The following is a 27,581-nucleotide window of genomic DNA, read 5'->3' as shown; positions in this document are numbered from 1 at the left end:
AAGGACAACAAAAATGCTTAGGGGGCTGGAACAGCTTCCTGGTGAAGAGAGGACAGAGAGACTGGGAAAAGTTTGGAAAAGAGACAGCAAAGGGGGGAACATGACAGGTCTATAAAATCATGGCTGGGCTGCAGAAAGTGACTAGGGAAGTGTTATTTACCCCTTCACGGAACACAAGAACCAGGGGTCACGCAATGACATTAACAGGCAGCAGGTTACACACACACACACACACACACACACGACCGCCTGCTCTGGGTGTCCCTAAACCACCAACTGCCTCCAGAGACACCCCCGCTGCTCAGGCTGCCCAGCCCAGCAGGGACGCGACCGCCTGCTCAAGGTCCCCCCAACCTGGGCCCAGGCTTGGAGGGATGTGAGTGGGGGGGGACCTCACTTCGCCGGACCCACTGCCCCCCCAATCGCCTCACAAAATCCCCCCAAATCAATGCAACACTGTTAATTAACATAGAATATATTTAAAAAATAATAATAATAAATCACTCTGTCTTTCTCCTCCATAGCAAGGGGTCTGTCGGGGACCACAGAGGTCTGGGGCCCCCACCTCTCTCAGCCCCACGGCATCTGCTCCCCCCGAAGGGCCCCCCCAACACAGATGCAGGACGTGACCTCACAACAGACAAGGATTCAAAGTTACAAGTGCTTTATACATAGCCCTGTCCTCCCCCACCCCTGGGCACGGCCCCCCCTACACACGGCTCGGCAGGGGACGGGGTACACACAGCTGAGCAGGAAAAGACGGGGGATCAATTTTGTCTTTAAACATTATGATTAGCAAAAACAAAACCAAACCCCAAGGCCCAGGCCCAGAGCACTGGGACTCGGGTCGCTAGCTAACAGAAGAGTTATATACATGGCTGGCTCGGGGCTGCACACGCAGCCACGCCAGCATGTGGACAGACTGTTGCCCGGAAGCTGGGGGCACAGAGCCCCATGCTCGCCTCCACCCTGGCCGTGGGGTTAGGAGACCCTGGACTCCCCCACCACAGGCCCACTCCCTCCAGCACGGGAACGCTGCATTCACCACCACCCCTCATCTAGTTGGAGGCTCGAGGCCCCTGGAGGCAGCCTCCATCCTTCACAGAAGTGCAGGTCCCCCGGACCTCTGGCACAGAGCTAGACGACCTCATGTCCTCCCCTGCTTAGCGGGCGGAGAGCCCTGGCCACCTCTCAGCACAGGGCGAGGGGTTGCTGCTAGGAGCAGAGGCTGGCACTGGCCCGGCTTCGAGTGATTCTTGGCAGAGTTCGGGCGCCTGGGCCCAGCTGCTCAGTGCTCTTGGCCCTGGGAGGTTTCACGCAGATCAGGGCAGCGAGGGTGGGCACAGCGCCAGGCCCAGGGCGGGCGGTTTGTCCCTGGAAATCAGGCCTGTTTGCGATGCTCGATGTCTGTTCTCTCCTCCCCAGCACTCTGCTACCTGCCCAGGGCAGGTCCCCCTCACTGCAGCCGGTCTGTCCGGAAGGAATCCTCCACCGCGGGGTCTGTCAGGAGGGCGTAGGGGTCACTCAGCATGCTCAGGCCATCCAGGGTGAGGGGCTCGATCTTGAGATCCTCCTCCAGGCCCAGGGACGTGTCCACCTCGAAGCCGGGGACCCCGGCCAGCGCTGATGCGATCTCCTTGGAGATGCCAGGCGGGGAGTCCCCTGGGGTTGGAAAGGAAGGGTCAGACCCAGGGCAGGACAGCGTGCAGTGGTGGTGGTGGTGGTGGTGGTGTGGGGCAGCCGGAAGAGCCCATCCCGCCAGCAGGGGGGGCTGAGCATCCGGGGGGCCCTGGGAAGTGGGGGGCACGGGGCAGTTTTCCTTCGGCAAAGCCCAGCCACCCTCTCAGCTGACTCCCAGTTGCATTCCACTAGCAGGGCAAACCCCCGCCCTGGAGGAACCCCCAGAAGAGGGGCCTGGCCTCCATGGCCCACGCTGTGTGTGGCTCAGCTATTGGCTGCTGACCGGTCCCACTGCAAACTGGCTCCACCCACCGCACAATCTGCACGGTGCCGGGGGCCGCCAGAGGGGTGCACCCCAGCCCAGCGCCTGCGACACGCCGGCGCCCACACACCTGTGAGGACGATGTTGGGGATGGGCCCATGGCGGCCGCAGTTGCTCAGGTTCTGCCGACTGAGGAGATGGGGCTCGTGGAAGCTGCTGCCGCTGGCGGAGAAGCCCAGGTTCTCTGCCGAGTGGTAGTTCAAGGCACCCAGGTCCTCGGGGAAGGTGTTGTGGTGGAGCGGGAAGCTGCCCGGGGGGCTCTCCCCCATGCTGAACTGCTCTAGCTGCAGGGAGACATGGGGCAGGGGACTCAGTGACTTGCCCAGGAGAAGGGCACTGGCCGCCGCTCCGTGGGCACAGACGGCACTGGGGGCCAGGATTCCTGGCCAAAAGGAGAACGTCTCAGAGCCGTGGTGACCGACGGGTCGATCACGATCTCTGGCAGCACAGACAGGCTCCCTGCCTGCCCCAGCCCCATTCTGCTCCCGGAAGCAGCCAGTGCGGCCCCGTGGGCCGTGGGGCAGGTGTCTCCCTACACACGCTGCTCCTGTCTGCACGCACCAACCCCGCAGCTCCCATTGGCCAGAATGGGGAGCTTGCAGAGCGGGGCAGCGTGCGGAGCCACATGTTCCCCACCCCCCCAGCATGTTGGCCCCTGCCAGGAGCAGTGTGGGGTAGGCAGAGAGCCTGCCTTCATGGCAGCCACGCTGCGCTGCACCGTGCCGCCAACCGGGAGCCCCTGGAGATAAGTGCTGCCCAGCAGAAGGCTGCACCCCAAGCCCCAGCCCACTCCTGCACCCCGAACCCCCTCCCAGAACCAGCACCCTGTACCACCCTGCACCCCAACACTCTGCCCCAGCCCAGAGCCCTCTCCTGCACCCAAAATCCCTCCCAGAGCTTGCACCCCTCCCCCCTGCCCCAGGTTCAGCCCAGAGCCCCCTCCCACACTGCAAACCCCTCGGCTCCAGCTCAGGTCCCACACCCCCTCCCAAACTCCTACTCCAACCTGGTGGAAGTGAGTGAGGGTGGGGGAAAGCGAGTGATGGGGGGAGGGAAACGGAGTGAGTGGGGTGGGATGGGGTATTGGGGAGAGGGGGTAGATCCTGGGTTGCCCTTAAATTCAAAAAGTGACCTTGGGCATAAAAAGGTTGGAGACTGACTTAGAGGAACCCGCTGCAGGGACCAGTCAACCCAGCAGCCCCCTCTATTCCTCGGCGGCTACGGCTGCAGGGAGCACGTGAGGAATCACCCGCAGTGGGGCCAGCAGCAAGTGCGACAGAAATCCCTATCCTGCGGAGGGGGCTGCCCTGCTCCCACTGCCTGCCAGCGCCAGCCAGTCCTGCCTCACACTGACTCCACCTCCCTTGCCATGAGCTGGAGATGGTGCTGCCAAACCAACCCCAAAGGAGCCCCGCAGGCTAGTCATGGCAGGGGTGGGCGCTCAGAACGCGGCTCCCAGAGATCCCAGCACTGACTAGGGGGAAGCAGACCACAGAAGCAGCCTGGAGGACCGGGAACCGGGGGCTGGGCTGGCACCAGTAGCCACTCCAGGAGCATGGCCCGAACTCAGCTGGTGTTGGGTGGGCCAGGCCAGGGCAACTGAACAGCTACTTTACTGGTGACATGGAAGGAACCCGCCTGCTGGGGAGCATCCCCAGCCCCCTGAGGGTCTCTGCTCCTATCGCCTGGGGGCGAGCGCCAGGGCCCCCCAGCAGAGACTCAGCCTGCACTGGGACTCACGCTGCCCAGGCTGAAGTCGCCCAGCGGCTGGCTAAGCTGCTGCTGTAGTGAGGAATTATGCTGGTACTGCGAGAGGTACGGCCGCTGCGTGGGCGCGCTGTGCTGCTGGGACTGCTGCTGCCGGGCTGGCTGCGTCTGGTGCTGGGGCTTCTGAGTTTGCTGCAGAGGCTGCTGGGATTGCACGAGCAGGCCGGGCTGGTTGTAGGGGTATGGCGGGAGCCTCTGGTCGGCTGGCAGCTTGCTGGTGTCCAATGGCACGCCCTGCGAACACCCAGCACAGCAAGGGTTACAGCCAGGCACCAAGCCTGGCAGGGATCTGGCCCCGGAGTCCCACTCCTTCTAAACAGCCAAGCTATTTATGAGACACCACCCGGCCCCCAGCTCTGGAGCCAGACCCTGGCCCACTCTCCTGTCATTGAGTCATCAGTGCCAGCTGCTTCAGGGACCATTCTGAGGGGAAGGAGCCCTGTGCCGGTCTGTCTGAGGCCCAACCAGGAGGGGGCTGATCCTTTTGCTTGTTCTCTACCCTCCAACGGGACTGGGAATGTTCTCAAGGTCCTTGGATTCATCTACCCCCTTGAGATCCTGTGGCAGAGAGTTCCAGCAGCTAATAGTGAAAATACACCCCCTGCACCTGACAGATACTCCAGGCTTTTCTCTGGACAGCCATGTATGCTGGGGGTTAGGGGAGGGAAATGCATCCGTTTCCTTCTCCCGCCTAGAAGCGCATTCGCCTGGGGCATCAGACCATCCTGGCGAGGCTGGGAGGAGGGAGCTTGGGAGAGGCAGAAGTCAGAAGGCCTCGGCCAAGACCAATCTCCAGGTACACAAGGACCAAGGTCCCTGGATCCCACCAGCCCCTGCCACTTCCCTCCGCAGAGATCCATATGTGGGGGAGGCCCCCCTTCCTCCAACCTCACTGCAGGGTGTTTCCGCCCCTTCCCCAGGGCACAGAAGTCCTGGCCTGGCAGCAAGGAGGGCTCCAACTCAGCTGGAGCCGAGCTCTGTGCACCCCATCCACGGCCAGCAGAAGCCTGGTTAATGGGGTGCAGCCCAGACGACGCCCTGTGGCTGGGGAGAGCAAGCTGGCCCCCGTCTGCCTCGGGAGCAGCACCCAGAGAAGTCTTCACGCACAGCATCACGTTAAATCTTCCGGTGCCCCGAGCAGCTGCGACTTCCCCGACGCCCAGCCCTGGCCCAGCTGTGGGCCTTGTCCCAGAGCACACTCAGGCCCCGGGGCTGCCTCCCTGCACAGCCTGGCCTGATGGGGGGGTTGCTGTGCCCTGGGACCGAGACCCTCCAGACTGGCTCCCAGCTAGACTGCCTGCCTTCAAACCAGCTGGAGACTCTCTCAGGCCCCCGGGGCCGGCGGAGGAGCTGGGATTTGGGACAGGAGGGTCCTGCTCCCAGCTCTTTGGGCTGGTCACTGCATCTCTCCGGGCCTTGGCTCCCAGAGTGTGAGCGGGGAGAAGGCAGCTTCCCTTCCCCCGTCCTCTGGCTTGTCTGTCGACCGCGGACCGTCTGTGCAGCACCCGGCCCCGCCCAAATACACACAATCATCTCCGACTTCTCCAAGCGCCCCGTGGAGCAGCGACCCGCCTGGAGCCAGGGCAGCGCCGGGCGCCAGCTCCCAGCCCTACGGCTCCCGGCCTCCCACTGAGATGAGGATGGCAAAAACAGGACGACAGGAGGAACTGAAAGAGGAACGGGGTGATGATGGATCATGCATACCTGGGTGATGGAGGACAATGTGGGTGACATTGTTGGTGAGAACTGTTTGGGGTGCTGCCTTCTCGAGTCGCCGCCCATTGGGAGGGTGAGGGGGCTGAGCGGGGCCCTTCGGCGGGGCGACGTGTTTATGGACGCCTGCACCAGGGGGGAGTAGGAGGAGCTGCTAAAGCTGGCCTGCAGGCTGGGGTTGCTGGGCGAGGACTGCATGGACTGGCTGCTGAGGGAGGAGGAGAGCGAGGGGGTGCTGAGGGAGGAGGGGATGGAGGAGCTGCTCTGGGAGGACTGCAGGGAGGGGTTGCTAAGGGAGGAGTTCAGCGACTGGGGGCGCAGGGAGGCCTGCAGGTTGGGATTGCTAAGCGAGGACTGCAGGGCGGGGTTACTCAGGGAGCTCTGCATAGGTGAGGTAAGTCCTGTGGGGACAAAAAAAGAAGAGACACCACCGTTACCCATGGCAATCAGCGCGCGAGCGAGCGAGGGAGGCTCTGCCCCCTGGGCGGGATGGAGGGGGAGGGGGAGACCAAAACGATGGAGACGGCAACAGAAACAAACAAACCCAGCGATGGAATCGGATCGTGGCCCGAGACCCCCCCCAGCGGGCGCCTGGCTGGAGGGACGCAGCCCCGGCTCACCTGACGGCTTCCTCTGCAGGACGAGCACCGGGGCTCTTCCCTATACAACGCCCCAGCTCGTGTCCTGCTAACCCTGCCGCCGAAATGACCTGAGGGGCTCTCGTGTGCCCAGACGCTGCAGGGCGACGTGCCCAGCTCAGCCCAGGCCAGGCCATTCTCCGCCCCCACCTGGGATGGGGGCAAGGCAGGTGCAGAGTCACCAGACCCCGCTGCAGCTGCTCAGTAACATCCAGTCCCCTCCAACCTCCCAGCGCCAGCAGCCCTCTCCGAGCATATGCTCAGGAACCCCTGGGGCCTGCTCATCCCCCAGCTCCGCTCCGTGAGGATCCAAGAAACCCACGACCCTGGGCCAAATTCAGCCCTGCCTAAGTCCCATGGGCCAGGGCAGAGCTGGGCGGCCCGGCTGACGTCCCATCCTCAGCACTTGGCTCTGAGGAGGAAGGAGCCCAGCATGAGTTTGAAGCAGCCCTTGCCCACACGGCCACAGGTTGACTCCTCTTCTGGGCAGCGCTGATGCTGTGGCTCTGCCAGGAGGCCGGGCAGCAGCCCGGAGCCCTCACCTGCAGAGCCGTAGCCCGTTCCAAGTCCCAAGCTGCTGCTGATGCCCAGGTGCGTCATGGTGTTGGCCAGGTTACCGGTGCTGCTCCCACCGCTCAGGCTGGGGTAGTTCGACTCGTCGGGGTCCAGTGGGGTGGGCAGCGGGGAGGGGAAGTGCAGGCTGGTGAGGTCAGGGAGGGAACCACCCGTGTTCAGGGCGGCGGGGATGAGTGGGACGTTGGCAGGCTGATCGGGGGACGGAAAGATACTGAAAGAAACAGAGAGACGCTGCTCAGCAAAGGCGCCACTCCCGAGCGCCCAGAGTCAGAGACTCCTGGGTTCTGCGCTCAGCTGCAGGAGGAAGTGTGGCCTAGTGAGTGAACAGAGGGCTGGGAGGCAGGACTCCTGGTTCTGTTCCCTGCTCCGCCATGGACTCATTTCTGTGGCTTTGGGCAAGTCCCCATGCCTCAGTCCCCCCCCGGTGAAAGGGAGACGACCCAGACTCCCCCACGAGAGCATCTCGCGGTCATCGCTCAGGCCAAGGGCTATTACAGCAGCGTGACGCGCCCAGGCACAGCACTTACTGGATCCCGGGGACTTCGCAGGATCTGGGCCTGGCCGAGGACGACGAGAGCTGGGAAATCAGAGAGGGGAGGGGGGTGAGCTTGGGCAGGGCGTTTACCTCACACTACCCTCACCCCACCCCCTGACCGGCGCGGGCGGCCGCAGTTTCTGGGCAGAAGAGAGGTAAACACACATTGCAACATTCCAGGCACCAGAGGCAGGAAGCCAGTGCCCACAGCACCAGCCGAGCTGAGACATGTGGGCGCTGAGAGCAGCATGGCCCCACTCCCACCCCAGGACCTCCAACCCCGTCACACAGGCCCACCCTGCAGGGAGCCCTCCTCCCACCACATACCCCCTACCAGCACTGGAAACACACCAGGGCTCTCAAACCCCCGGGTCCCCACTGACAGCAGCGCAGCCTCACCCCAGGACCCCCACACCCACCTTCTTGGTGTCCCAGGGCTTCAGTAAGTGCTTGTTGTCATCCAGGAAGTTCTCCTCGATGGGAGGCACTTGGAAAAGAAACACTGGCAAGGGAAGAAGGGCAGGGGTGAGCCTTGTGCAGAGGAGGCTAGCCCAGCCCCCGGCCCCGCCAAACCCCCAGGGCGCTGGTGACTGGAAGTGTTGTTAAACGATAGCCATGCCTGGCATTAACAGGGCAATGGGGCCAAGAGACTACAGGTCCCAGCATCCAATGCTCCATGTGGAGCCAAGCAGCCTCCCAATGAAGCAGTGTACACTGGGAACTGTAGTTCTGCCAGGCCTGCTGGCACCTTAGGTTTTTGCGCTCCCAGGCAACTCCCCTTCCTTGCCCCTGGCAATGAAGCAGAATGTGCCACCCTCCCCCAGCATCCCTGAAGCTCCCAGCCCTGCAAGGGCCAGAGCTGCCCCCTCCCATGGGCTGGGATCAGACCTCGCCCCATGCCTCACTGTGACTGCCAGGCAATGTGGGCAGGGATGGGGCACTTACCTTTACTGTCCACGTCCCCGTCCACAAAACCTGAAAGAGGGATGGAGCCATGATTAGCTAGGAGCAGGGGACCTACCATGTGACCCAACGCCCAGACACACCTCTGGGAGAGAAGGCAGGAGACCCGACCGGCTGGGCACTGCGAGAGGCAGGGCACCGAGAAGCAGCGCTCGGACCAGCTGCCCAACAAGCGAGCCAGTGTGGAAGGGAAGGGGAGGATGAACGTCTGGGGTGACGTGGTGCTGCAGGAAAGGGGGTGCTGAACTAGACATGCCTATGGGGGGACGTGGTACAGCCGTGCTCGGACGAAGCTAGGAGATGGATCTGGCAGATACAACCCTGCCGGGAAGTCTGCAGCTTTCCTGGCACGTGGGAGCAAGTGGCAAAGAGTACCCACCTGCTGCCAGCTGGCGCCCCAGGGCACCAACCGTACCAGGTGGCCCGGCCATCAGAGCTGCCCTCCTGGGCTACCACAAGCTTGAGCTGGCCTGCACACGGCAGTAGCCAGAGGCTGGGCAAGGAGGCCAGACGGGGAGCAGGGAGAGGCAGGGAGCCGGGACATGCACCTGCTGCAGGAGGAGCGCTGGGGCGTTACTCACCACTCCTGCGACTGGGAGGGGGGACGCCCTGCGAGGTGCCCAAGTACATGTCCTGCTGGCTGGGGTTCATCACACTCGTGTGAAGTGCCGAATCGGAATTTGTTCTAATGGCAAAACATAAGGCCCCAGTCAGACCCCCCTGGGTGGAGACAGGACCCAACAAGGCTGGTGCATCCTGGGAGGAGCACGTGCTGCCAGCATGCGGTCCCGCCCCTCAGCTGGGGGATCCATGCTCCCCTCCCTGCACATGCTCAGCGGGAAGCTGCCTGGCTCTCATGGTGCCAAACGCAGCCTCCTGCTTCTCGAAGTTTGCTAGGTCGTTCTCAGGAGAGCAGGCTGGTGGGATGACGTGGGACCCTCGGAGCTCAGACCGTACAGGGATTCCCGAGAGAGGAGACCCCCGCTGGGACAGCGACCGGGGAAAGGACAGCACAGGGCAGGGGGCTGTTTTCAGTCAATCACAACAGGTATCTACAGAAACCCCAGTGAACAGCCCTGGGGGAACCCCTTCCCAAGCCAGCAGCTGCCCCAGCCCAGCTAAGCTGTAAGGAAGCTCTAGGGTATCCCAATGTTCTGCTCGCAGTCCCTTGGGGGAAAGGCCAGGCAAGGGGGACACTGTGAGCTGGAGCAGGAGGTGACAGCTCATTTCTAGAGGCAGCTGTCAAGGACCCAGCCCCTTCCTCAAGACGTTCCTGTGGCTGCCGTACAGCGGCAGCGCCTTCCTGGGCCCTTCCCAGCAGAGGAGGGTTTGCTCCCGCCCAGAGGTGGCTGCAAGGCAAAGGACCTCTTGGGGGAGGCGCTGTGCTCACATGGACAAAGCCTGAGGCCACCCCAACCTGGGGGCGCGAAGGGGCCTAGGCCCTGGAGCCACTTTTCCTGGGCTGGCACAAAGCACGTGCTGCAGAGAAGGGGCTCGCTGAGGCCCCAGGGAGATGCCTGCAGAGTCGGCCTGAGGCACGGGGTGGGGGCAGGGGCAGGCTACTCCAGCTAAGGACACACAAGGGGGATACTGTACAGCTGAGGGGCATAGGCTGCTCCCAGGCAGGAAATTTTCTTTCCCCCCCACCCAGCCCCCCAAGGGCCAGGCCTTCCTCTCACCAGGGCCCAGCCTCTGCCAGTGCCGAGCCCCACGGCAACACCCCGGGAGCATGAATGGAGACATTGTCCTTGCTCCCGGCACACGATGCGCGCCGAGGGGCCGCTGCTGAGCATGGTGCGGGCCTGGAAGGGAGCCGGCTGCTGCGCCTGGGCACTGAGCTAGTCCCGCAAAGCAGGGCCACAGGAGAAGGGCGGCTGGGCCAGCCTGCTCTTACACCTGCTGCTCCTTCAGTCCCCGCTTCACTTCCTGTCCTAAACGGCCCCGTGGCACCAGCAGAGCCCAGGGCTGGCAGCAGCTCAGGAGCAAAGGCGCCAGGGGTGGGGTGCTGCACAGCACCCTGGGACCCATTTGGGGCAAGGCCCCTCTAGAACAGCAGCTAATTGTTATCCCCACCCCACCCGTTCTCCAGGCAGCAGCCAGCAAACAGCACCTCCTGCAGCCCCCCCAGCGCCGGCTCCTCAACAATGACTAGGACAGCAGTGGCTGGAGCCCTCCCTGCTACGACACCAAGGCAGCTGCACCAAGCTGAGGAGGGGCAAAGCAGCCTGGAGCGGGGTGGGGGCCCACAGGGCAGACCAGGTGCTAAACCCAGGGTTGTGAGTTCAAGCCTTGAGGAGACAATTTGGAGATTGGTCCTGCTCTGAGCAGGGGGTTGGACTAGATGACGTCCTGAGGTCCCTTCCAACCCTAATAATCTATGATTCTGGGTGTGTGCAGAGGGCACAGATCAGTCTGGAACAGGGTGGGGGGGGTACAGGGCAGACCAGCTGGGTGCAGGGGGCACAGATCAGGGGTGCAGGGCAGACCAACCTGAAGTGGGGTGGCAGGACAGGGGCCGATCAGGGCGGGCTGCCTTCACCACTCGCTGCCTGTGCCAAACTCCCCCTCTGGCCAGTGGCTGTTTCCTTCTCCTCGGCCCCTGGGGCTCCCAAGGCCACTAACTGGCCCGTTCCTCCCGCCCGGGGCCTTGTGGGAAGGCGGGGGAGGCAGCTCCCCAACGCCAGCCCGCCCAGCACTTGCAGGATTCTAGCCGCTGCAGCAGGCCAGCTAGAGCTGCAGCCTCCTCCCGGCTCCCCTGGCAGAACTTGTGCCCAGCCAGCCAGGCACTGGCAGGAGGAGCGGGGCCTCGGCCGCCAGTTCCCCCCAGGCCCAATCACCAGCCCTCAGGGGAGCGAAACTGGGAGGGGCCCAGCCCGGTTCTGCCAGGTGTGAGAGTGCAGAGTGTGGCTCCCACGCCAGTCCCGCCGGCAAGCTGCAAGCAGGGGCTGGGGCTTGGCAGCGCGTGGCAGCCTGTTACTCCATGGGGGCTGGGCAATGCAGCCTGCGGAGGGTTTCGTAAGTGCAGCCCTTGGAAGGCTGGGCTGCAGGCCCGAGCCAGCATTTCCACCTGCCCAGGACACAGGACACCCGGCATGGGAGGTTAACGGCCCTGTGGCAGCACAAGCCATGAACCTGCTGTACCAGGAGCAGCTGGGGGCAGGGCCTAGGCTGTGCTGGGGGCCGCTAGGCGGCTGCTGATTGCCCCCTTCCGCCCACAGCCAGCAAGAACCCTCAGTTTTCCCAGGCAGTTCAGTGCTTGTGACAGGTGCTGGCTCCGTCGCGCAGGCTGCACCTCAGAACATGGCCCCCAACCCCCTTGCGCCCAAGGGACAGACCCGGGGCTCTAGGGCCCACTCACTCCCTGCTGACACTGCCACCAGGGGGCACTGGGGGCTGTTTCAGAGCTCTGGGGAGGCTGGGCCCTGCCTTGCCCCCCAATTCGTTTCTTCTAAGCGCATGAACAGGCACCAGCCCCGCAGGATCTGGACTGGAGGAGCTAGGAAAGGCTCCCCCCCGCTGCTCCATCCCCTCTCAGCAGCGTGGCCAGCAGGGCCTGGCGAGGGCACTACCTGGGCTGACCCATCACTCCTGGGGCAGAGCTGCCTGGCACTGTGCTGCTTCAGCCACAGCCCGCCCAGCCTTCCATTCCCAACGGGCTCATGCCCTTGCTCTGAGAGGCAAAAAGACGAGGGACACGAGCCCTGTTATTAGACAGCTCAGAGTCTTTAAAGGGGCACAAACCCAGTAGCATCTCACAGAGGGCGCTGTCCTGAGCCCAGAGAGCCTTTCGCAAGCCTCCCACTCCCTTGGCCACAGACACCTGGCACAAGTGCCCCTACCCCCGGTCCCTCAGCGGGCTACTGACCCACCGTGATCCCCGGCAGCCCAGGAGGGGCGGCCACGTGAACCCAAGAATCAAGCTATGAAGGGCAGTGCGACCCTGGGCCAAATGCTCAGCTGGTGTAAATCAGCGTAGCCCCACTGAGCCGCCCCAGCCTGAGCATCCCAGTCACCAACCGGGGGTCACCTCAGGATGCCCCCGACCCAACCGGACCGTGGCCATTGGGCCCGGGGGCTGCGGCGTCAGACGGCTCAGGCATAGAGAGGGAGAGAGAGAGACGGAATCAAAAACCATTCACCTGTTGAGAGCCGACGGTAGCCTAAACAGGTGTCCTTTCTCCATGGGAAAGTTACCCCAGGGCATGGTCCTTTGTAACGAAAAACAGCAGGTTACTTTGAGGGGCCAGGAACGGGCACCAGACCCCACCTGGCAGCGGGGAGGGGTTAGTAACGCAGGCGCTCAGCAGGGCGAGATGCCAGCTGCAAGAGGGGGAGGAGGCAGCCTGGAGCTCTGGGTCCAGGTGACACAGCTGACCTAAGGGTGCCCCATGGGTGCCCCTCTCAGCCACACCCAAACAAGGCAGCACCAGCCAAGCAGCCCTGTGCTCTCAGGCCCAGGCACCCAGCCTAGGAGAGCTGCTGCAGCCTTGGGCCTAGTCCAAGGACCACGGCAGTGCCCGTTCAGAAGAGAGGGAGCCTGAAGCAGCTCCATGCAAAGCTGCCAAAGGTTCCCAAGCGTCAGCCCTGAGGGGCTGGGGGCGGCGGCCGGACGCCCTCCTTGGGCAGGTGGCCACTCTCGCTGCTTTCCCCCAGGCAGCGCCGAGCTCTCTGCAAAGCATGTACAGTGCTCTGCCCCAGAGCGTCCCCTTGTCCCACATGGGGGCGCTAAGGGGTCTCCCCTGGGCTGGACTGTGCCATGCCCAGAACCCACCACCGGGCCCCTCAGCGTAGCTGCAGAAGGGACCTCGGTCGGGGGGAGGTGTGGTGCCGCATCACAGACAGCTACATTGAACCTGGCCCAGGAGCCAGGGGCTCCCCGTGTCCTGCCAATCCCGGGGGGAGCCAGAGGCTGCTGTGCCAGGAGCTGCCCCCCCCAGCCCAGGAAGGGGGGGCTGGTGCTGAGCGAGGCGCTCTAGAGGGGTGCCAGGTGACAACTGAATGCAACAGAGCAGAGAGGGAAAGGCTCAAGCCGGGGGGAGTTAGCAGCAGGATGCGCAGTGAGGGGCAACTGTGAGCCGGGGTGTTAGGAAGGTGGGGGAGGAGCCCATGCGGCTGTGTGTGCAGGGGGGAATGACCGTGAGTGCAGCACCTCCTGCTGCCACACACCCCCCGGGCGCCCACGAGGCACTGGCCGTCTGCCGAGCAGTCCCTGGGCTGCACAATTCACTGGGGGGGCCCGCACGTGCCAAAGGGAGCTGGACCAGTGCGGGGCAGGGAGCACCTAACTTCCCTAGGCCAGAGTCACACCTGTCAGCTCTGCGGGTGGAAGCGGCATCCAGGGGCCCTGGCGCCAGACGAGCCTGTGGAACTGGGGCTGGATCTGATCCATGCACAGCAAACCCCACGCCCATGCCCCCCCAGCAGGGCAGGACCCCCAGATATCTGGCTGTTGGATGGTGATCTGAGCCCCTCCCTGCACCTCTGGGCTCAGGGGGTTTCACCCTCATGGGGCCTGGCTCTCAGCACCGGCAGCCTCGGTGCTGCTCTCGGGCGGAGGGGGGCTGCATGGTCCTGGGGAAGAGCCCCAAAGAGCTGCAGTCCCCGCAGGCGCTTTGGACCCCAGGGCTCACGAGGCCTCCAGACGGAGGCAGCCCAAGCGCCAGCATGGAGCTGCCAACAGGTGACAAGACAGACTCCTGCAAGCCCTGGGGCTGACCCTACAAGGTCCAGCTGTCTGCCCCGATCCACTGCCTTTCCTGCCCAGGCTGGCCCCAGGGAGGGAGCCCGTGGCCAAAGGGAACGCCCCCTCTCAGGAGCAGCCAGCGTTTAACCAGGAGACGCTCCAGCGGGAAGCGTCCTGGCAGCTGTCCCCCAAGGCCATCTGCAACTAGCCTGCTAGAGGGGCTTCGGCCAAACCCCAGCTGCATTTGGAAATGCTGGTCCCTTCCCCTTGGAAAGGTTCTGGCAACCCAGGGAGCGGGGGGACTTGCCCCTGGCCAAGAGGCTGGGGGCTGAGCCAGGCACTGGGAGGGAAGCACCACACACAGACCTGTCCTCCACCAGTCCAAGCACACGTGAGCCCCCCAGAATGAACTGAAGCCACGTTTGCACGTCACCCGTGTCCAGAGACAGACAGATGTATCCAGTACCAGCCCCACAAGCCATCCGGCCCCTGGGACCTTGTGCCACCCCCACCAGCCTGGGTGTGAAGTGAACAGAGCGGCTCTAGGGCTGACCGTGGTCCCATGCAGGCTGCTACCAGAGACACCCGCTGCCACAGTGACACAGGCTGGGGGAGGCCTGGGGAACGGCTCAGAGCAGAGCTCCCAGCCAGCCCCCAAGGGATGCGCCATCTCCACTGGGGATAAAGGGCACCAAGACAAATGGTCTCCCCTACACACCTGTTCCTGCAGGGCAAACAAGCAGCATGAAGGCCCTTGATGTGCACCACTGATGGAACGGGGCAGGGGACCAAGTACATTTTGAAGATCCCTTCCTCTCTGGGGACACAGGAGAGGGAGGTGGCTCTGCCCAGCCATCGCCCAGGATGTCAGCCACCTACTGGCACTGGGCCACCAGGGTTTCCTGGGGAAGATGCCATGGCACCTGCCCTCTAGACTGATTAACAGTCGAGGTGGCCAACGTGCGAGGAGCAGAGTTAACTGCTCCCCTCCAGCAAGGAGACAGGTCCCAGCAGGTAATGTTCCATCCCGCAGCCCGGGCCACATGGGGGCACTGCCCGCTGGGACCTGGAGGTGCCAACGGCTCCATTACCTACAGATCGCGGGCACCCTGGGGGCTCCTGGCAAGTTGCCGGTACAGCCTGGGCTGGCCCAAAACACTGGCTCTGTCCCGAAGCGACTTACACCCAGCCAGGGGTCTGCTCTGGCCAGCCCTTGGTGTGTCACAGGTACCAAGTTCCAAGCCCCTGGGAGAGCTCTGGAAGGTCCCTGCTGAGTCGCAGCCCCTCAAACTGCTTGGCCAGCTGGACACCTCTCGCCCTCAGCTGGAGCTGCTCCCTGACTAGCCTTGCTGAGGGCCCGGGCCCCTCCCCACAGCCCCACGCCTGGCAGGGCTCTCCTAGCCCCTCCGGGATTCCAGAGGACACATGCTGGGACTGTCACCCTACGGCAAATGAGGAGGCCTGGTCCCTTCCACAGAAAGGGCCCATGGGGCTCAGCCCGGCCATTCCTCCCCCCCGCTGCTGCAGGAAGCTCCAGCCTGCGCAGCCCTCTAGAAACTCCACACCCACAGGAGGCCATGAGCTCTGCCTGGGAGCGAGGAGAGCCCTGTCCAGGCAACTGGCTCCGGTGGGAGCTTGCAGGGACACTGCGGGGACAGGATGTTGTACCCAGGGTCGTGGCAGGTAACTCCTGAGATTACTGAACTGGAGCAAAAACAGCCCCAGCTCCCTGGTTTTACTCTGTGCATTCAACAGCCCCGGGCATTGGGTCAGTCTCAGTCGCTCCTTCCCACTAGCCCCTTCTGCCTGGCTGAAGAGACCCTGACAGACACCAGCAGGGAGCAGGAAACCTGCAGCCAGCTCCCCGGCAGTTCGGGTTCTGAAAAGGGGATTTCGTCAGTGACTCTTCAGCTGCAGCTGGTATCCCAGGGCCAGTGACCCTGTGGGCTGGGGGTGAGGGGAAAAGCCCCAGCAGACCCGTGACCCAACAGGGCTGCTCCTACGTCGCTGGGCGTCCGAGGGGCGAGTTACCTTCTCCAGCTGGGCTCGGGAGGAGGCGACAGGTAGGCCGGGCTGTAGGGAGAGTTGTCCACGTGAGCAAAGAGTTAAGGACCAAGCCGAGAGTGCCTACGAAGCAGCAGACCTGGAGCCACCCAGAGGGGCTCTGGCAAGGCATGATCAAAGCAGCCCCACCGGGGGGTTAGTGCTCCCTAGCCCCAAGGAGCCGCCCGCCCTGGGCCCCCGGACCCATGCAGGAGCCCGCCAGGAGGCACTGTCCCGGAGCAGGCAGCAGCGCTGCTGAAGGATATATGGCGCACGTATCGGCGCAGAGGAGACACCATCCGTCGGGGGACTCGCTCCACGAGGCCGTGGTGCCGGGTGCTGCGTGCCGAGTCCAGAGGCGAATGCAAAGGGCCCTGCGGAGACACAAAGGGGCACCACTCTCACCATCCACAGGGGCGTCTCGTGGAGAGCCACAGGAGCCCTGCACTGCTGGCCTGGCTCCAGCGTCCCACCCTCCCCACACACACACACACACTGCTGGCGACCGACCCTAGCGCACTCCCCCCAACCCCCATGCACCGTGGAGCATGCAGGGCCCTGCAGCCAGCACGTGCAGCATTGCAGATGGGGGGCCCCAAGGGAGGAGGGATTTCTTCCCAGCCCACTGGACAGGGCTTGGTTGAAGCCTGTGCATGACAGAGAACCAGTATGACCCAGCCTTCCTCTCCGACTCAGCGCCTGGTATCCCAAGCAGAGCACCACGCATGCTGCCCCATGTCTACGCTCCCCTGGTTCTCCCATGAGCCCCATGGCTGTGTGGGTCGCCCCCAGGCAATAGGACAGGACCTTATGGAATGGGGATGGGAGGGGAGTCTGCTGGTGCCCGCAGGGGGAGCTGTCACACAGCTTCCGGGCCTGTTACCTGGAATTCAGAGACGCTGCTCCCGATCTGATTGACGTTGGGCAGCGAGCCGCTGTAGTACGGTCCCCGGCTGTGAGCCAGCCGCAGCTTCTGAGCCTGCAACTGGACCAGAGAGAGACGAGGCAGCGTCAGAGCCGGCTGGGCAGCCCCCAGGAGAAGGGGTGCAAAGCCCCTTTACGTCAGCGGCAGAGCTAGGAACACACATCGAATCCCTGGGCCTCTCAGAGTGAGGAACAGAACCTGGGCCCTGTTCTTGCCACCAGACCATGCTGTTATCGGGGGGCGCCGAGGATCCCGATCAGCCCAGCCCTCCACACGCAGCCCCCAGCTGGCTTTTCCAGCCCATCCTGAGCACCTAATGCCCGTCAGCCAATTCGGAGCTACAGCTGCAAATGCTCTCACGGCTCCTTAGCCCTCTCTCCTTTGCAGCCCTGGTGGTGCAGCTCTGTGTGCCAGAGGCTGGGACCGGACCCTCTGCACCAGTGCCTGGAGGGTAGCGAACACAGCAGGCTCCAGACACGATCCTGGCAATGGCAGGCCAGCAAGCCCCATTCCGCAGCAGGGAAACTGGTTGAAAGTGTTGTGAAGAGCAGCTACCAAAGACAGGGGAGAGTCAACCCGGCACCTGTAAAGGGAATCGTGCCTCAGCACTAAGAAAACGTGGACGGGATCAACAAGCATGTGGACAAGCGGGATCAGAGGTTACAGTGAATGTGAACTTTCAGGAAGCCTTTCACAAGGTTCCTTATCGAAGGCTCTTCGGCAAAGTAAACACACTCGTGGGATGAAGGCGAAGGCCCTCTCCTCCCTCAGGGAACAAACGACAGGCACTAAGCCACCCGCCAACACCCCATCCCAGCTGCACGCCCGAAGCTGGGTCACAGCCCCACATATGGGACTCATCCCAGGCCCGGGCGAACATGTTCCAGCTATTCAGAGCACCCCTGTGACGCGAGCCGGCTGCCTGCACTGGGGGGCTGGACAGTTCACACCAGGTACTGGCCCACAGCCAGCATCTCTCTGGTCTGAGGCTTCCAGGCCCAGGCAGGCTTTGGGGAAGCCCAAAATCAAGGGCAGGGGAAGGAGGGGAAGTCAGGCCGAGAGGCTGTCATTGCAAAACCACAGGCTGGAGATACCAGGGTGCGAGCAGCCCCGGGGAGGGGGAAGCACAGAGGAAGTTCCTATGCCTGCGCTGCTGTTCATGGCACAAGCTGGCATGGAGGGCCAGGAGCCACAGCACGCTCGGAGAGGCTCAGCCCACGAGAAGGGAAGCCTCAGGTGGCAGCTCGAAGCTGCCACCCTACCAGCCATTCAGATCTGCAAGCCGCACACTGGGGGCAGCCCTCCCCCACCTCTCGAGGCTGGCATGGCAAGGAGGGGAAACATCTGCCAGCAGCCTGGGGCATGGGACTAGGGCTGCTCAGCTCCTAGGCGGGCTCCAGAACAGAACCAGCGGCGCGTTTCCCTGCCAATCTTGGGGAAGGCTGCGCCACGGCGATCTCACCAACGAGCCAACTCCCAGTGGGACCAAGCTGGCCAGCCTGGAGTCAGATACACAGCAACAGGGAGCAGCTCGACCTGCTTCTGCCCAGCATCGGGAACAGATGAGGGGGGCCCAGGACGGGCCAGGCCAGGCATGAAGCTGGGCCCAGCCAGAGGCTGTCTGGGGTGAAGGTGCACGGAGCACCTTGGGGCTCCCACCCCCACCCCGCTCCACAGCTTGCCTGGCTCCACAGCACCCCTCTGGATAAGCCAGGAGCTGCAGTGACCTGCTGGGGAAGGAAACATGGGCTCCCCAATAATAAACTCAGCATCGGCTGCTCTGAGCCATCCTCTCCAGGTGAGGGGCGCCCTGGGACACAGGAACGGCCAGACTGGGGCAGACCAAGGGTGCATCTAGCCCAGAGTCCTGTCTGCCGACCATGGCTAGTGCAGGTACTCCAGAGGGAGTGAACAGAACAGGGAATCAGCAAGTGATCCATCCCCTGGCGCCCATCCCAAGCTTCTGGCGAACAGCTACTAGGGACACTATCCCTGCCCATCCTGGCTAATAGCCATTGATGAACCTATCCTCCATGAACTTATCGTGTTCTTTTTTGAACTCTGTTATGGTCTTGGCCTTCACAACATCCCCTGGGAAGGAGTTCCACAGGTTGACTGTGCGCTGTGGGAAGAAAGACTTGTTTGTTTTAAACCTGCTACCTGTTCATTTCATTTGGTGACCCCTAGTTCTTGTGTTAGGAGAAGGCGTAAATAACACTTCCTTATTCACTTTCTCCACATCAGTCATGATTTTAGAGACCTCTGTCATATCCCCTCTTAGTCATCTCTCTGCCAAGCGAAAAGCCCCAGGCTGATTAATCTCTCCTCATACAGAAGCCGTTCCATCCCCCTCATTTCTGTTGCCATTTTCTGAACCCTTTCCAATTCCAACAGATTTTTTTTGAGATGGGGCGACCACATCTGCCTGCAATATTCAGGACATGGGTGTCCCATGGATTTATATAGAGGCAACATGATATTTTCTGTCCTATTCTCTCTCCTTTCATAATGATCCCAACATTCTGGTCGGGTTTCTGATGCTGCTGCAAGCTGAGCAGCTGCTCCAGCACCAACCTTGCCGCAGAGGGGGGCGCGGCCAGGCCTAGACTGGGAGGGGGCTGAGAACTGGGTGCGAATGATCCGGGACACGGGATGCTCAGGCTGGCACAGGGCACGAGGCTGGAGAGCGCTGAGTCTCCTGTCTGCCAGGGAACTGGACACAAGCTGCAGTCACACGGGGGGACGAATCCTTGGCTAACATGAGATTCCATAACCGTTGCCTGGCCCCTGAACCAGCTCAGAAATAATGATCTAGATCCGGGCTCCGGAGCCAGCCCAACGAGGCAGCAGGATCGGAGCAGCCCTGGGGACAGCCCCACAGTGACCCCTGGGGGCACAAGGGCCCAGCACAGATCTGCCAGCTCCTTGGCTAGCACGGGCAGCTCTGCAAGGGGCCGCACAGTAAAGCCCACGGGCTTCGCGAGCCAGGCGCTGGCGGGAAGGGCAGGCAGAGGCGCTGGCGCGAGCCGGGCGCTGGCGGGAAAGGCGGGCAGAGGCGCTGGCGCGAGCCGGGCGCTGGCAGGAAAGGCGGGCAGAGGCGCTGGCGCGAGCCGGGCACTGGCGGGCAAGGCGGGCAGAGGCGTCGGCGCGAGCCGGGCGCTGGCGGGCAGACGCCGGTAGAGGAATCAGGGTAGCCTGGAGCGGACACCTCTGGTTCCAGCAGCGCACGAAGCAGCCAGGCTGGCTCGCGTCTCTGCCACCAGCCCTTCAGCTGTGAATGTACGGAGGCGTCTTGGCTCCAGCTGGGCGGGGCTGCCGTGGGGACTGGGAGACACCAGGGGATATTTTAACATCATCTCTAAAGACACCCGGCCGCAAGCACCACAGCTCAGCCACCACCATGGCCCCGCCAGGATGGGTTCCCACGACAGGCCAGCCACTGGCATCGGCAGCCCGGTCACCGGCTCAGCACCGAGCATCCCCCTCCCTGGCGAGTGGCTCAGACACGGGGCTCCGGGCACTACCCTCACTCTGGGGGAGGGGACCACCCCCGAGCTCGGCCCAGACCAGGGCAGAGCTGGAAGGGCAGGGAGCCCACTACATGGGACCTGGCCTGCCACGGTGCCCACCCCACTGCCCTCTCAGCCCTTCCTGCCGGGGGCCAGGGACACCCCTTGCCAGGAGAGACCCAGACTTCCTTATCCTCCCCTGACATCACGAAGGGCAGGAAGAGCAGCGCTGCACCCCGCATGCTGGGCAATGGCCCAGCTGCCACTTCCAGGACAAGCTCCAGTGAGTCAGGATCCTGCTGCCAAGCCCTGGGCGACTCCCCACCCCACAGTCCCCACGGTTAAAGGTCGGAGCATCGTGCAGCTGGCTGGGAGAGCTCCATGGGGGGGGGAGCTCCGGGAGAGCTCTGCCGGGGGGGAGGAGCTTGGAGGCTGCCCTGGGAGCTCCATGGTGGGGGGAGCTCGGGGGCTGCCCCAGGGAAGGAAGCAGAGCGCAGGCTCCGGGGACGAGGGGAGACAAAGGGTCGCTAGGGACTCATCTGCCCCAAGCAGGGTCCCAAAAGCCCAACCAGGCTGGTGCCCAGGGTGCTTGCCGAACTCTGGTCAGTGAATCTGGCTCGCTGGAGCCCAGGAAGCGGCTCGTGCTCTGCCCCGGGGGCAGGAGAGAAACGGGCACCCGCAGGGAACCAGCACCGAGCACACACTTCGCCAGGGCAGTCAGCAGCGCAGGTCCCAACCACTTCACGTCCCTGGCACAGGGGGCGGCCACGCTGTGCCCTCACGGGGGAGGGCACCAAGCCAGGAGCTGGAATGGAGCCAGACAGGCTGCTCCTTACGGGTCAGACAGTGCCCAGGTGACCCAGCACCCAAGGCCTTTGCAGGGGGCAGGTTTAGCCAAACGACGCACAGAGTCACCAGCACTGGGAGCACCACCCAGGGGCAACAGGGCTCTGACCACAGGTTGCAGCCATGGGGTGGGGAGGGGGGGGTCCTTAAAGCCATGACCCACAGAGGGGGAGAGGCTTAACGCCGGGACCCACGGAGGCAGATGCAGAGCAGGTCTCCAATGCCCCATTGGCAATCCCGCCTCCCAGTGTCGGGCCCTGCTCCCGAACAAGAGCATGAGGCTAGAGAGGGCAGTAAAGGACAGGCAGGCGAGTTAGCGCTGGCAGCCCGGTGACCACAGAGCAGGCACAGCCTCTCCTGCCAGCCAGTCCCCATCCTCAGGGCAGAAAGGCTGAGACTGCCAGCGAAGCGGCCACCAGCTGGCATCCAAAGCGAAGTGGGCGTCGATGAAATTCTATCTCAGGCCCACAGAACCGGCAGGCAGAGATTCAACCCTGGCACCACCAAGTGCCCAGTGCCACCAAGAGCCACAGTCCGGGCAGTTTGGTTCCACCGCAGAACCCACTGTGAGCCGCCCGGCCCCTCGTCTGTCTCCCGTCACCCTCGCAAAGGCCAATTCTACACGCGACTCCACTAGCCAGCGCCGTGGCGATAAGGTCTGCTGGGAACAAGGCCACCCACAGTAGCAGCAGAGACACCAATGCCAGTTCACTCGTCCGATCCCCCTCGAGCCCTGGCTGAAGAGCTGCCAGCGCAGAGCAGCTCAGAAACCTCTGCAGCAAGGAAGCCCCCGATCGTAAATTCCTGAGCTTAAAACTAGCACGATCCTGATCCCAGAAAAAAGAGAGATTTAGTCACCAGCTGTCTCTGCAGTGCTCCGGGATTAAGGCTCCGAAGCCTGCCTGGGTTCAGGATTTCAGCTCCATTTCCCAAGGCCAGGGCCCCTGGCAGGAGAAAGCAGATTCAGGCCCGGGGCCAGGGGACGCTGCCGTCTGGCTCAGAGTAGGAGTGAAGAATTCCTTCCTGACCCCTCCAGCTGGTCCCCTCCCCACCCAGACACCAGAGCTCCGACTGCCTCGTCTCAGGACAGGGCCACAACGTTATTCCTGGGGAGGGACGTTTGCTTTGGTAAACTGCTATGGCGGCGTCAGTCCCACAGACAGACACTCCCCTGCCCTCCCATCGCCAGCTGCAGATCCCGACCAGCACAGCACCAGCTAGTTTGGAACAAACCAGCAGCAAAGACCAAGGCCCTGCACAGGGCACTAGCTGAGGGCACCAAGAGCGCAGCCACAGACAGCCGCTGAACACGGCCCTAGAGGGGTCTGGCAGCTCGTGACAGGAGCCAGCTTCCAGCACTTGGTCAAGGCCCTGGAGACGAACTCCCCTCTGCACCCGCAGGTGGGGGGCTCAGAGCAAGGCTGGGCTATGGGAAGCTGCCACTCCACAGAGAACACGTGATCTGGGAACCCTGCAGGGCTGCACACCTGGCCCCTCTCCCCAGCAGGAGGTGGGATGGGGCTCCCAGGGATCAGGTTCCTAACGTGCAGAGACAGGGCAGGACCGGTCCCTACAGCACGTGCTCCAGGACAGCATCTCAAACTACGTGACCGGCCAAGAGCCCTGGCTCCTGCCATGCTCCTTGCCAGTCCTACTCTAGCTGCTCTGTCCTGCTGCTGCCCACACGGCCCCTTGTCCTCAGTGGGCGCAGGGCAGCCCATAGGAACGGTGAATGCACTGCCTGAGCCTAGCTAGCCCTGGATCTCTCACGTTTCCTGACCAGCCAGTTCTGGGGATCAGCAGGCAGCAACACAGGGCACGGGAAGCAGGGAGGGCATTTCTGGGGATCGCCCGGCAGGACCGCAGGGCGCAGGGAGGGTGGCTCGGGGAATCGCCCGGCAGCACCGCAAGGCACGGGGCGCAGGGAGGGCGGCTCGGCGGATCGTCCGGCAGCACTGCAGGGAACGAGGCGCAGGGAGGACGGCTCGGCGGATCATCCGGCAGCACCGCAGGGAACGGGGCGCAGGGAAGACGGCTTGGGGAATCGCCCAGCAGCACCGCAGGGCACAGGGAGGGCAGCTCAGGGGATTGCCTGGTAGCACCGCAGGGCACAGGGCGCAGGGAGGGCATTTCTGGGGATCGCCCGGCAGCACCGCAGGGAGGGTGGCTCGGGGAATCGCCTGGCAGCACCGCAGGGCACGGGGCGCAGGGAGGGCGGCTCAGGAGATTGTCCGGCAGCACCGCAGGGCACGGGGCGCAGGGAGGGCGGCTCGGTGGATCGTCCGGCAGCACCGCAGGGAATGGGGCGCAGGGAGGGTGGCTTGGGGAATCACCCAGCAGCACCGCAGGGCACAGGGAGGGCAGCTCGGGGGATTGCCTGGCAGCACCACAGGGCATGGGGCGCAGGGAGGGCGGCTCGGTGGATCGTCCGGCAGCACCACAGGGAACGGGGCGCAGGGAGGGCGGCTTGGCGGATCGTCCGGCAGCACCACAGGGAACGGGGCGCAGGGAGGGCGGTTCTGCCCAGGCCCCCAGCTCTGCTGTACATTAACCAGCTGTTTACTGTGCAAACATGGCTCTGGCCTCTCAGCCAAGACCACACTCAGCTGTGATGCGATGGCTTGTTCCAGCACGAGACAAACCGGGCTGGACCCCCAGACAAGCCGACATCCCACGTGGTCATTTCTTAGCTGAATGGCTTGGGGCAGGGCTCACTGGGCCCATCAGGGAGCACTGGGCTCAGCACACAGAGGGACAAAGTGCTGCCTGGACCCAAGGAGCTTGCTTGGGAACTGCATTATGCCCTGTGCTCGGAGGAGCGACCCCAGTGACAGACGCCCCCCAGGCATCTCCTTTCTATCACCATAGGGCCTGCACCACGGCTGCCTCAGCCCCACCTCCGCTCACCGGAGGGCTGCAACCCTCTACACTAGAGCTGTCAAGCGCCCGGAGTGCCACTCACTCGAACGCCACTCCCCAGTTCGATCACCTCACTGCAGCCTCACTCAAGCCCACGTGCCCCCCATTAACACCAGGAGCCTGTTCAACCCCCCCCCTTTTCAGATTCCACCACCTCCTGGAGGGGCTTCCCCACTCCCTAATAGCAGCCTCCCCCCGTCCCGTCGCTGCCTTGAGTGAGATCCTCTGTGGCTCCCGTCACCCGGAGCTGCTTCCCCACTCCCTAATGGCAGCCTCCCCCCGTCCCGTCGCTGCCATGAGTGAGATCCTCTGTGGCTCCCGTCACCCAGAGCTGCTTCCCTGCTCCCTAATGCCAGCCTCCCCCCGTCCCGTCGCTGCCTTGAGTGAGATCCTCTGTGGCTCCCGCCACCTGGAGCTGCTTCCCCACTCCCTAATGCCAGCCTCCCCCCGTCCCGTCGCTGCCATGAGTGAGATCCTCTGTGGCTCCCGCCACCCAGAGCTGCTTCCCCACTCCCTAATGCCAGCCTCCCCCCGTCCCGTCGCTGCCTTGAGTGAGATCCTCTGTGGCTCCCGCCACCTGGAGCTGCTTCCCCACTCCCTAATGGCAGCCTCCCCCCGTCCCGTCGCTGCCTTGAGTGAGATCCTCTGTGGCTCCCGTCACCCAGAGCTGCTTCCCCACTCCCTAATGCCAGCCTCCCCCCGTCCCGTCGCTGCCTTGAGTGAGATCCTCTGTGGCTCCCGTCACCCGGAGCTGCTTCCCCACTCCCTAATGGCAGCCTCCCCCCGTCCCGTCGCTGCCTTGAGTGAGATCCTCTGTGGCTCCCGCCACCCAGAGCTGCTTCCCCACTCCCTAATGGCAGCCTCCCCCCGTCCCATCGCTGCCATGAGTGAGATCCTCTGCGGCTCCCGCCACCCGGAGCTGCTTCCCCACTCCCTAATGGCAGCCTCCCCCCGTCCCGTCGCTGCCATGAGTGAGATCCTCTGTGGCTCCCGTCACCCAGACCTGCTTCCCCACTCCCTAATGGCAGCCTCCCCCCGTCCCGTCGCTGCCTTGAGTGAGATCCTCTGTGGCTCCCGCCACCCGGAGCTGCTTCCCCGCTCCCTAATGGCAGCCTCCCCCCGTCCCGTCGCTGCCATGAGTGAGATCCTCTGTGGCTCCCGCCACCCAGACCTGCTTCCCCACTCCCTAATGGCAGCCTCCCCCCGTCCCGTCGCTGCCATGAGTGAGATCCTCTGTGGCTCCCGCCACCCGGAGCTGCTTCCCCACTCCCTAATAGCAGCCTCCCCCCGTCCCGTCGCTGCCATGAGTGAGATCCTCTGTGGCTCCCGCCACCCGGAGCTGCTTCCCCACTCCCTAATAGCAGCCTCCCCCTGTCCCGTCGCTGCCATGAGTGAGATCCTCTGCGGCTCCCGCCACCCGGAGCTGCTTCCCCGCTCCCTAATGGCAGCCTCCCCCCGTCCCGTCGCTGCCATGAGTGAGATCCTCTGTGGCTCCCGTCACCCAGACCTGCTTCCCCACTCCCTAATGCCAGCCTCCCCCCGTCCCGTCGCTGCCTTGAGTGAGATCCTCTGCGGCTCCCGCCACCCGGAGCTGCTTCCCCACTCCCTAATGCCAGCCTCCCCCCGTCCCGTCGCTGCCATGAGTGAGATCCTCTGTGGCTCCCGCCACCCAGAGCTGCTTCCCCACTCCCTAATGGCAGCCTCCCCCCGTCCCATCGCTGCCATGAGTGAGATCCTCTGCGGCTCCCGCCACCCGGAGCTGCTTCCCCACTCCCTAATGGCAGCCTCCCCCCGTCCCGTCGCTGCCATGAGTGAGATCCTCTGTGGCTCCCGTCACCCAGACCTGCTTCCCCACTCCCTAATGGCAGCCTCCCCCCGTCCCGTCGCTGCCTTGAGTGAGATCCTCTGTGGCTCCCGCCACCCGGAGCTGCTTCCCCGCTCCCTAATGGCAGCCTCCCCCCGTCCCGTCGCTGCCATGAGTGAGATCCTCTGTGGCTCCCGCCACCCAGACCTGCTTCCCCACTCCCTAATGGCAGCCTCCCCCCGTCCCGTCGCTGCCTTGAGTGAGATCCTCTGTGGCTCCCGTCACCCGGAGCTGCTTCCCCACTCCCTAATGCCAGCCTCCCCCCGTCCCGTCGCTGCCTTGAGTGAGATCCTCTGTGGCTCCTGTCACCTGGAAGGGCCCCGCCGGATGCCTCAGCTCTTGTATTTCAAACTGCAGCTGCAAATACCCATCCGCCACGAGCCTGCCCCCCACCCTGCCGCTCCGGGGAAGGAGATCTGGCTGGAGAATCGTGAGTCCCTCAAGCGGATGGCGTTATCCTAGGATGCAGCCCGGGACAGTAGAATCAGCGGCTCAGGCAGCTGGCTAGATCCCAGGTTTGGGATCTGGATCCCCATACACTTCGGGGAGGGGCGGGGTGCTGTGCAAAGAACGGGACCTGTCTCCCTCGCTGGGGGCGGAGGGGCTTCTCCTGCCCCTGGCGCCAGGTCAGTGGGGACACAGCGCTGCCCCTCCTGCTCTGCCTCGCAGCCCGCCCAGGGCCTGGGTTTACCCTTCGCCCCTTCCCAACCTCTCCTGAAAGCTCTGGACAAAGCCCTGATCGGGAGGGTCGGTCCCGCCGCCCCCGGGGAGGGCTCTCTGGGGGGGGACACCCAGATCCCACCCAGCCGGCCCCCTCGTGCCTGACCCAGCGCAGTTTTCAGGCTGTCCAGGGATGCGGCTGCTCGTGGGCGACCAGGGCAGGGTGCCGGGGCAGAGCCCAGGAGCCGCAGTGGGTCGAGCCGCCGCAGGATGGCTCCGTCCGGCGTGTTTCCTGAGACCCCACGAGGCTCCCACGGCCCCCGCTTGGAAAGCGCGTCCCGGCTCGTGGCGCCCCCGAGGGGCAGCGGCGTGTCCGGGGGGGCTGCAGGCCCCACGCGCAGGAAGAGCCCCCGCCGGCCCCAGCCGCCACCCACGGCAGCCGGTCAGCGGGGACCGGCCCCGGCCTCCTCCCGCGGCCCCACGGGACACCCCCCGGCCCGGCACGAGCCGAACCCCCTCCCGCCCCGCGGCCCGCTCCCCTCCCCCGGCCCGGCCCGGCCCGCCCCGCCTGCTCACCCGCGTGGAGCCGATCTCCATCATCACCTCCTCGAAGGCCGCCGTCTCCTCCGCCTGCCGCTGCTTCTGCAGCGCGATCTTCTCGCTGAACTTGCGGGGGTTGGAGGCGCCGGCGCCGGCCGAGGAGCCCGGCCCGGGCCCGGGCCCGGGCCCGGCCCCGGAGCCAGACGCCGCCATCTTCCCTGCTCAGGCAGCTCCTGCCGCCGCCTCGCAGGCCGCAGGCCTCTGCCGAGCAACACGGAGGCGCGGGGCATCACGGGATGCGTAGTTTATTTACCACCTTGCCCGCCGTTCTGCCCCTAGGGGGCAGCCGCCGGAAACGGACTACAGCTCCCAGAGCACCTAGCGCACCGCAGACGGAG

At 64.1% G+C, this 27,581-nt stretch overlaps 1 protein-coding gene across 2 annotated transcripts; it reads right to left on the bottom strand.

Moving 5' to 3' along the window:
* Positions 1-872: 872 nt before the first annotated feature.
* CRTC2 (CREB regulated transcription coactivator 2) lies at positions 873-27,381 on the bottom strand. Of its 2 annotated transcripts, XM_030541968.1 has the most exons (14): positions 27,220-27,381; positions 16,804-16,905; positions 16,187-16,294; positions 15,909-15,970; positions 12,334-12,402; positions 8,776-8,879; positions 8,177-8,206; positions 7,651-7,733; positions 7,224-7,273; positions 6,663-6,907; positions 5,474-5,883; positions 3,743-4,003; positions 2,073-2,286; positions 873-1,662 (listed from the first exon to the last, which is right to left on the bottom strand). In XM_030541968.1, the coding sequence occupies exons 1-14, from the start codon at positions 27,241-27,243 to the stop codon at positions 1,457-1,459; spliced, it is 1,968 nt and encodes a 655-aa protein (XP_030397828.1). In that variant the 5' UTR covers positions 27,244-27,381; the 3' UTR covers positions 873-1,456. The 2 variants fall into 2 exon arrangements, with proteins under 2 accessions (XP_030397828.1, XP_030397827.1); XM_030541967.1 differs by lacking the exon at positions 12,334-12,402 and having other exon boundaries at positions 27,220-27,327.
* Positions 27,382-27,581: the final 200 nt, after the last annotated feature.

Source organism: Gopherus evgoodei, chromosome 24 (assembly GCF_007399415.2).
Source record: "Gopherus evgoodei ecotype Sinaloan lineage chromosome 24, rGopEvg1_v1.p, whole genome shotgun sequence".
Lineage (NCBI taxonomy): Eukaryota > Metazoa > Chordata > Testudines > Testudinidae > Gopherus > Gopherus evgoodei.
The sequence above is the reverse complement of the archived record's forward strand: the minus strand, read 5'-3'. Positions and strand labels throughout refer to the sequence as shown.